This window comes from Hippocampus bargibanti, linkage group LG07 (genome assembly GCF_051943395.1).
Source record: "Hippocampus bargibanti isolate YZ-2025 linkage group LG07, ASM5194339v1, whole genome shotgun sequence".
Lineage (NCBI taxonomy): Eukaryota > Metazoa > Chordata > Actinopteri > Syngnathiformes > Syngnathidae > Hippocampus > Hippocampus bargibanti.
In genome coordinates this window covers 4,812,501-4,823,447 of record NC_142740.1, presented here as the reverse complement: position 1 = coordinate 4,823,447, position 10,947 = coordinate 4,812,501, and the positions used below count along the sequence as shown (strand labels likewise).

At 34.7% G+C, this 10,947-nt stretch overlaps 1 protein-coding gene across 6 annotated transcripts in view; it reads right to left on the bottom strand.

The window, feature by feature from the left end:
• Positions 1 to 10,007: 10,007 nt before the first annotated feature.
• Positions 10,008 to 10,947, bottom strand: part of kita (KIT proto-oncogene, receptor tyrosine kinase a) — a 43,201-nt gene continuing 42,261 nt past the window's right edge. For all 6 annotated transcript variants that reach the window (XM_089001150.1, XM_089001152.1, XM_089001151.1 and 3 more), the window contains exon 21: positions 10,008 to 10,917. In XM_089001150.1, the coding sequence (XP_088857276.1) occupies positions 10,708 to 10,917 (210 nt within the window). In that variant the 3' untranslated portion in view covers positions 10,008 to 10,707. The remainder of the gene's footprint in view (positions 10,918 to 10,947) is intronic.

Sequence of the window (10,947 nt, the reverse complement as noted above, 5' to 3'; positions counted from 1 at the left end):
GATTTCTTCTTCTTTTTAGTTTTATGTTTTGTATTTTTCGTATATATTTGTTTTATTATTTGTATGTTTTGTATTTTTTGTTTTTTCTGTATTATTATTATTTTTTTGTATTTATTTAAATATTCATTCATTTATTAATGTAGATATTGATCTATTTATTTAATTATTTATTTATTTATTCATGTTTATATGTATCTATCTATTTTTATTTATTTATTTATTTTCATTCATTAATTTATATATTTATGTAGTTGATTATTTAGGTTTATTTATCCATCCATTTATTTGTTCATTTAAATATCTATCTATTTATTTATTTTTATTTATCTGTCGATTTATTTATTAATTCATTCATTTATACATTAATCTATGTCTTTATTTATTGCTTTGCTTTTTTGTGCTTTGTTTTATTGTTTTTATTGTAAAGTGTCCTTGGGTGTTTTGAAAGGCGCTTGAAATAAAATGTATTATTATTATTATTATTATTATTATTAGTTTATTTTTATTTATTTATTTAGCCATGTATTTATTGATTTATTTATTCTTTTATATATGTATATATTGAGTCATTTATTTATTTATTTATTTATTTATACCTAGCCATGTATTTATTTATTTATTTATTTATTTATTCATTTATTCATCTATTTGCCTATTGTTTATTTTTTATTTATCTACCCATTTTTGAATTTATGTATTTATTTATGTATGTATTTATTTATTTACCTACTTATTTTTCCAATGCCACCAAATGTTCCCCAAGTACAGTGAGACCTCAACTTACAAACACCTTATCTTACAAACTTTTCGTCTTAAGAACCTCTAATTTATGAAAATTAAACCTTATAATAAGCACTATTTTCATAATACACACCCACCACGGCTGGCGGAGTGATCTTCGGCGGAAGCACACGACCGAACAGCGCTCCAGCCGGCGCTACTTTGCACACCCCCTCTCATTGAATGCACACGTCGATCGCCTACTTGGAGCTTTTTGCTGATAATTTTACTATGATGGGAACGAAAAAAACCCACAATGCAGTGTATTTCTTTCAGTACAATACAATAGAACATTTATTATACATAGAATAAGGTATGTTGTGTGTAGTTTTAAGGCTTATTTAGTTAAAAACTATATTTTATGAAAACCCGGGAACGGATTATTCCAATTTTAATGGTTTCCTATGGGAATTTTTTTTTGAGATACACACTTTTCGCCTTACACACTCTGCCTGGGAAACAATTAAGTTCGTAAGTTGAGGTCTCACTGTAATGTAAAAGCCCAAAAAATAAATCTCGCTTATGCAACCCTAAATAGGAGTGGGAGATTATATTGCAAGTGTTGTGGGAATCATCATGATATCGAAATGAATTATGAAAATTTGATGATGCAATTTCGGCCAATTATCAGAATCAGAATCAGAATCATCTTTATTGCCAAGTATGTAGAACACACAAGGAATTTGTTTCCGGTAGAACACGCTGCACTAGTATCGTCGTCCAAAAAACTGCTAAGTGGCACTATACAGTTCCATTTTGGTTACTGTTATGGACCGGGACAAAGAATAATGAAATGAAAACCATGTTTTGAGGTCATAATTTAGTGCTATTTTTTTTACAATATAAAAAGTTGAATAGCCGGCGGGTTATTCAGGTCAGTTGGCTGCCCTGTTTGCGACATGTTCTTTCTTTCTATAACTGTTTCCTTCTTACTTAAAAAAAAAAAAAAAAACGTTTAACTGCTCGGAAGGAGAGTGACATGCAGGGTGAATTTACAACCGCAAGTTGAGCGGAACAGTTGAGCGGTCGCACCGCACGCAGTCATGGCGACGGTATACGCGGGTTAACGTCTTTAGAGACGGGAGGAAGAAAACAACTTGTGACACCATACCGCTATATGCTAACATTGTTTTTGCGTTTGTAATTCGGAGATCTGTTACGCCACAAAGAAAAAGGAATTTGGTAATAAAAATATAATAGTAATAGTAAATGATGATGATGATCATAATCATGATCATCATAATAATCATAATAATCATAAAACTAATAATAATAATACATTTCATTTCTAAGCGCCTTTCAAAACTCTCACGGTCACAGAATAAGTTTTGATCCGGGTGAGCGGCGGCAACCACACGCGCCAGCCCGAAAGTAACTCAAATAGATAGATAGCTAACCAGATAGCTAGCAAATAGATAGCTAGATAATGATAATAACACTAATAATAATAATAACACTAATAATACTACTACTAATAATAATAATGATAATCATAATGATAATCATGATGATCATAATCATGATAATATTCATGATCATAATCATGATTGTAATAATTATCGTAATCGTAATTGTAATCATAATCATAATCATAATAATATGTTTAATTTCTAAGCGCCTTTCAAAACTCACAGTCACTTTACAGTCACAGAATAAGTTTTGTTCCAGGTGAGCGGCGGCAGCTACACGCGCCAGCCCGAAAGTAACTCAAATAGATAGATAGCTAACCAGATAGCTCGCTAATAGATAGCTAGATAATAATAATAATAATAATTATTATTATAATAATAATAATAATAATAATTATAATGCCTCCTTAACTCATTCACTGCCAGACGATGTGCAAAAATGTGTCCACTCCAGTGCCAGGGTTTTTGTCATTTTCACTCAAATTGCAAGACCCACAGAATAATGAGTTTTAGGACAACATAAACATTGAACTACGGCTTTAACCGAAGACTGGAGGCAGGGAACAGAGGACAAAAAAAGGCAGAAGCCATTTTCTTTTTGGAGAACGGCTTCACTCTCTCTCTATATGTAAACCGCACGCCCCTTCGGGGCTGCGTTCTTGACCAATCACGTGGCTTTAACCGAAGACTGGGGGCGGGGAATAGACGGCAAAAACAGTCAGCTGCCATTTTGTTGTTAGAAGAACCGGCTCGTCCGCGAACGACACATCACTCAGTGAGGCAGCTCCGTGTACGAAAAAAGTTCGTATGCCAAGGTAAAATGTTCACAAATTTAATGTTTGTAAACCGACAAGTTCGTAAGCCAAGGGCTTCGTAAACCGAGGTATCACTGTACTTTCTTTCATGACCTGGCGGTTCCACACACACACACAAAAATAATCAGATCATTCTTAGCGGGATTTCCTTCTCGATCGCTTATCAGCTCTTTTAGTGAAAACAATGAACGCTGTCCACGTGAGATTGCTCACAACGTTGTCCTCAAAACCAGATGTCTGCCTTCTGGGCTCGAGCCAGCAAGTGTATGAACAGGAAGTAGCCGCTAATCAGATATCTAACACTTGCTAGGAGTGATATGACCATTAAAAAAAAATATTTTGTATCTGGACCAAAATGTGTGTGGTTGACAAGATTGTGTTTACACCCGACATTTTAACCACAACGATTATGTTGTACCTGTTGTTATAACATCAATTACAGTAAGACCTCAACTTACGAACTTAATTGGTTCCCAGACAGAGTGTGTAAGGCGAAAAGTGTGTATCTCAAAAAAAGATTTCTCATAGGAAACCATTAAAATGGGAATAATCCGTTCCTGGGTTTCCATAAAATATACTTTTCAACTAAATAAGCCTAAAAAACTACACACAACATACCTTATTCTATGTATAATAAATGTGCTATTGTATTGTAATGAAAGAAATACACTGCATTGTATCATAAAGTCACTTTATTTACATTTGTGATGGTCATTTATGGCTTGATGGAATGGCGTTGGAGGTCGAAGGTCAAAGGGAATTGCTGTTTGGAAAGAAAGGCGCATTACATGAGGACTGTAAATAAAGAAATAAATTGCTGTAATATTAAGTTTTATTGGCCTTTTTGATGGTCGTTGATGGCTTATGGAACCTTCCATATGGAGTGTTGGTAACTTAACCTCTGGTGCTGTTCGGTCGTGTGCTTCCGCCGAAGATCACTCCTCCAGCCGTGGTGGGTGTGTATTATGAAAATAGTGCTTATTATAAGGTTTAATTTTCAGAAATTTGACGTTTGTAAGACGAAACGTTTGTAAGATAAGGTGTTTGTAAGTTGAGGTCTCACTGTATTGCGCTATCATTAGCAAACACATGCTAACAATGCTAATACCACAAGTGCCATAATCCTATTCATCATACTTTTACAAATAGTCCTGTACTACAAAGATTTTAGGAGTTGTTTACTGTTCACACAAATTCTACAGCAAAACCACGGCCGCTGGATTTATGAGCGAAATAATTCATTTTGTTATCTCCATATCATATATGAATGAATGAATAACTAAATACACAAATAAATACATAAATAATACTTGAATAATACATAAAAAATACATTTAAATAAATAATGCATGAATAAATACACAACTAAATAAATAAATAAATAAATAAATAAATAAAAATACATAAATGAATGAATAAATAGATAAAAATAAATAAATACATAAATAAATACATGAATGAATGAATACACAAATGAATAAATAGACAATTCATACTTAAATAAATAAATAATCCACAAATAAATACATATATAACTAAATAAAGTAATGAATGATCAAACGAATAAATAAATAAAAAATAAATAAGCGAATGAAAGAATGAATAAATAAATACACAAATAAATACATAAATAACACTTGAACAATACATAAAAATACATCAATATTTAAATGAATAATACATGCATTAATACACAACCAAATAAATAAATATTAAAATGAATAAATAAATACATAAATAAATAAATAAATAAATAAATAAATGAATGACCAAATGAATGAATGAATAATTAGATACAAATAAATAAATACATAAATAAATAAATGAACAAAGCCACAAATAAATCCAGAAATAAACACATAAATAAATATATAAATAAATACATAAATAAATACATAAATGAATACATGAATGAAAAAAAAAAAAATTCTACTTCTACCTGGCTCACCCACTGGTGAACGCCAAGAGTTGTCACCCACTAATAGGCTCACGTCACGAAAATGTATATTGACTTGTGTTCTCTCTGAAAATCACTTATCTCCCTTCGGCAATCCCCCTCAACTCTCTCTGAGATGATTTTTACAATTTTTGTATGCGGTTTATATGTGTAATGTTCACAGAGAACCAACCATTTGCATCCCTCCCAGCCAGTCCATTTTCCACAATACCAAAGTCAGTCATTTCAAACTAAAAGCTCCCAGTGAATAGATAGTCGAGACATAATGAATTGTTTATATTGACTTGAGCCAACTGGCTTCTAAATGACGCTTTACTTGAGGCAACTTGTGCAAAAAGGGACGTTACTGCATTTGGCATGTGGAGACGCCAAGAGGAGCCCGTTAAACTCCATTTCACAATAAAGAGATTATCGGAATTACTGGTGACATGCGCTGTGTGGGAGCACCTATTGGCACGCACTCAAGCACACACATACACACACACACACACACACACATTCCTGTTTCAATCATTTTGTGAGGTCCGGATAACTCCAGATAAGGAGTGAGGACCACCGTTGCTGTTGTAAGTTTGGAGAAGAACTCGTGTTACATTTAAACACTAAATGTCACCCCATTTCCATCTTCAACTTGTTTAAAAACAAAGAAATAAAAAGTGGACTTAAAACTGAAATGGGATTGAGGTTTCTGAATGGGTACATTCAAAGTCCTCACTCTTGTAGTGAATTTGGTTAAAATATCATTTTACTTTTTGTGGTATGAACTTTTCATTCCTCTCATTAACCACGCGCAGACACACATAAACACACACAGTGAGTAAAAAGTGTGTGTATCCAAGTGAACTGAAAATACACACCAAAAATCATTTTGGGCGAATTTGTGAGGACCTCTCAGAAACTTTATCAGATGCATAGATAGACTCTCTAGAAGCCTTTAGAATGAAAAACGTGTGAGGACCGGCCAAAAGGTCCTCACCTGTCAAAAATGTCCTCACTATAAAATGTTAGTGGTCCTCACAAGACTAGTCATACAAACACATGCGCGCGATTAAAGCCTGCGATTCCTGTGGGGAAAGAAAGGATTTCGACACATTGCTATTTAATATAGATCTTTTTTTAATTTATTTATTTACATAGACACATGTTAAGACATCCATTATACACAGCAACAGTAAATCAAGCCTTAGGTTTAATAAATACAAATGATGGACGGGGGAGAGGGGAAAACCCATTGTTAGATGATCCGATCCTCTATTTTCGTTTCTCAAACCGTTACCGAGGCGACAAAGGATACAGTACACGCGCACCAAAACCAGCATCTCAAACATTCGCTATCTATATATTCTGTGTACCGTGTCTTCATTAAGATGGGTCCGACCGCCTTCTGATATGACTTTACAATATATGCAGAGTGACATGGATATTTACACATTCAATGTGGGGCAAAGGGGAACATATTTTCAGGTGTTCACATGATAACGACAAAGCGACCATGATATGATTGAGCAATGTCACATCGTCAAGAAACGTAATGCTTTAGCCATTTTTTTTTCTAGCATGTGGATGGAAAAAAGAAACAAGAAAAACTGATTTCTATATATTTTTGCTAGGTCTGTTATAGTAATTGATTAATCTTCATAATTATAATTAATCTTATTACTGTTATTAATCCTATTTATTTATTCATTTTTGTGTATTTATTTTTATGTATTTATGTACTTATTTATAATAATAATAATAATAATAATAATAATCTACTTCTTTTACTTTCGGCTTTTCCCTTCAGGGGTCGCCACATATAATAATAATAATAATAATAATAATAATAATACATTTCATTTATAAGCACCTTTCAAAACTCTCAAGGACACTTATTAGCTAGCTAGCTTGCTATTTATTTGAGTTACTTCCGAGTTGAGTGAACGCTGGCGCGTGTGGCTGCCGCCGCTCACCCATAAAAAAAATGTATCCTGTGACTGTAAAGTGACCTTGAGGGTTTTGAAAGGCGCTTAGAAATGAAAGTATTATTATTATTTCTTGTATATTCATTTGCTTGTTTATTTATGTATCTTTTTTGTATATTTATTTATTTGCTTGTTTATTTATCTATTTATTTTGGTGAAAACGTAAATCAATGTTGCACTACCAGATTCAACCATCAGAGGCACTGTTCTGCGGGTCACAAGAAGTTTACGTTCCAAAAAAAAAACTATTGTCGAATCAATTGTTATGGTTTTGAAGTTTGTTTACATGGTAGTCTTTGCCATTGATAATGATCATTTACCACAATATAACGCTTCATCGATCATTTATTTTGCAACGCGAGTCGAATATCAGACTCAGTTCCAAAAGGAATTACAGTACTGTTTATTATTGATGCTACAATTGGATAGCCTTTTTGAAGACTCGATCTTTAACCGACTTAAAGGACAACCGACATCACTTTTGTTTCCTAACTGACATCAGAAAAACGTTTTATAGCATCTAAAATACCCAAAACACGCAGTATGATATTTTTAGTCAAATGCAAAACAACAATAAAAATGACTTAAAGTGTCCAAAATCTGCAAAAAAATTGAGCTGCGAATTGGGCATTTTCAGAAAGTCCCGCCCCCAGTTCGTGACGTCACGCCAAGACGTCTTGCATTGCTGGAGAATCAAAACAATGGCTTCAGATTCGGAGAAGATGCTTTCTTGTTACACATCCAGTTATGAATATGATTCAAATAGTTCTGAAGAGGAAAGCATACATGTTTGCAATCGATTAAAGAATTTATTCCGTGCCATTTTGAGGCAACATTGGGGTGAAATGTATCACCTAAAAAGAGGCAGAAAATGGCGACCAAGCTCAGTGTGAGGAATTAATCAGCCCGTTTCCACAAGCTGGTAAATTCCTTACATGGAGCTTGGTCGCCCTCTTCTGCCTCTTTTTGCTGCAACACGACGTTTTCAGCCCAAACAAGTACAGCAGTAGAAGTCATTTGAAGCCATTTTACAAATTATGGACACAACTTGTCCGGAGACGTGGGTTGTCCTTTAAGGAAGTATTTTGGAAAAAGTTAACATATTTCTGAGGATTAATTTAGTTCTCACAGGAATTTTGGGGGTGAAAAAAATGGCCACAGTTACCAGTTTTTACCAAAATCCGAATTATTCACAATTTGTTTTTAATTCACATAATCTCTGCATATATATATATTTTTAGCTCTCTCTAATGCATATAAATGGCGGCAAAACACTAGCGAATACAAAACAGGTTTCATAAATTGAAACCTCAATCTTGGTTGATATTTACATTTTGGGGAGGTGCGAAGTTTAACCTGGGTTGTTAGCGGAGAGACTAGACCTTCATGGGCTAACTTCCTATTCATGTCTTTGAAATTCAAATCATGACGAAGGCATTTATTCTTCATGATAATGTGACGAGATGAATATGAAACGATATTCAAGTGGAATTATAGTTTGTGGGATATTCGCAGTTCAATTAAATCCATTCTTAGGGGAAGCTGTCAGATTCTTGCATTGTTTTTTTTTGTTTTTTTTTCTGTAAACAATGATCAATTTTAGCTAAGCTGCTAATAATTACACTGTAAAACCCAACAAGTTGAAAGTATTCAATTTTTTATGGCAACTGATTACGTCAAAATTTTTGAGTACAGTTTACTCAAAAGTTTTGAGTAACCTGTACAGGTTACTCAAAACAGGTTACACGTTACTCAAAACTTTTGAGTAAACTGTACTCAAAAATTCTGACGTAATCAGTTGCCATAAAAAAATTGAGTACTTTCAACTGTTGGGTTTTACAGTGTATTATGACAGGGATTCATTTTTGGAACATTCAGCAAAGTGTATACACACTCCACTATTTCACAAACAGATGTTGATACACATTAAGAGGGCATTTTCCTCATAGGAAGTGTGTTGTTAGCGGAGAGAACATCTGGACTCCAAGGGGAGAATAGGGAAATGCAACTTGTGGCCGGGGAACAATAATGATGATGATGATGATGATGAAGAAGCTAAATGTCTGCTCTCCTAGAAAAAAAACCTCTAAAATGGCAGTACCAGCATGTAAACAACAAGGAAGAAACACCAACTTGTTTTTTTTTTATGTTTGATGTTCACCTGCTAAAGCTAGCCCGCTAAAGCTTTGCATTTGTCCCCAGCGTCTCAAAAAAAATAGCGTCACGCAACTATCTACAAATTAAGCTAGCATACCTTGTCACATAAGGCCTTTTTTTGCAGTTCGCAGCTCTCTGGCAGTGATACGATCAAAAATCTCCTGAAAGTGGACCAGGCTGTCATGATAATAGCTTATTAATGTTTTAAAAAAGTAGCTCAGTTTGAAAACCTGGACCCTGAATAAACATCACCTTCATTTGAAACATGTAATACTGACAATAAAAAAATATAGACAGTGATACCTCGGTTTACGAACCCCTTGGCTTATGAACTTTTCGGTTTACGAACGTTAAATTTAGGAACATTTAACCTTGGCATACGAACTATTTTTCAAGATACACACGGAGCTGCCTCAATGAGTGATGTGTCGTTCACGAACGAGCCCGTTCTCCTAACAAGAAAATGGCTGCCAATAGTTTTTGTCCTCTATTCCCCGCCCCCAGCCTTCGGTTAAAGCCATGTGATTGGTCAAGAACGCAGCAGTGAGTGGGGACACGTTAAAGAGACAGGCAGACGACAGAGAGAGAGTTATAAAATGAATAGAAAAGTGAAATTTGGACTTGTTTCAATTTTGATGGTTCAAAGGCAGAGTGTAGACTGCAAGGTTAAAATATCCCATCAATATCTCCACAAATAACCTGCACAAGCCATCTGTACACTTGATGCAAAAAGCTATCAACCCAGCTAAACAAAACATAATTGAACTAGGTAAAATTATCGCACAGAAAGCACCTACAAGGGATCATTCCTCAAGATGGTGAAAGAAGAAGGCTACGTTCCTCATCAAGTGTTTAATGCTGATGAAAGCCACTCCATGCCATCAACGACCTTCACAAGGGTAAATAAAAACACTTTATTATACAGTACAGTTTATTTCTTTAATTATAATACCATAGCACATTTATTATACATAAAATAAGGTCTATTTTGTGTAGTTTTAAGGCTTAGAAAGTAAAAAATAACATGTTTTATGGGGACCTGGGAACGGATTATTCTCATTTTAATGGTTTCCTATGGGAAATTAATTTTTGGGATCCACACTTTTCACCTTACACAATCTGTCAATTAAGTTCGTAAGCCAAGGTATCATTGTATATAGAAATAAAAAAATGAAAAGATAAAGCTGCACTACAGGATGTATGGATTGGATATGAAGTGCCTCGAGTGCATTTTTTTCCATTTGCCAGAAGTGTTACAAAAAAGAACCAAAAACTTCAAAGAGAGACGATAAAACCGTCATGATGACAGACGTAAGGGTCTAATGTATACATAAAGTTTTTTTTCTTTGAAGAATCCTCCCTTGAACCTCTCAGACAGTCACATTAACGGACAAAATGTTCTCTTTTGTTTTGTCTGGAGTGCCCTAAATGGGGGCAAAGTAGGAGGAGGACTGTTTTTTTTTCCTTTTTTTGGAGGGGGAGGGTTGTAACAGTCTGTGGAGAATGTGGACAGTCTTTTTTTGATGATGTTTTGTTTTGTTGTCGTCGCAGAACATAAGAGGCACTTCTTATAAGAGGCAGAGGGGAGAATTAGGGAGGGTGTGGGGTGTGGGGGGTATTTCCCCTCACACCCGCTGGATTCCGAGACTTGCACCTTCCAGGAAAATCTTATTCTGGGCCAGTAAGGGCTGCGTCGGAGCGGCATTGCCGTTTGAGCTGAGCTGGAATGTCGCGTTGGGAATGGTGGCTTCCTCATCAGCGTCCTGCTCCATGTTGATGGCGGTAGTGGTGGTCCTAAGTGGGATGGTCATCCTAGAGCAGAAGTTCAAATAGATCTAGGGGGGGAAAAAAACAAAACAATGCAC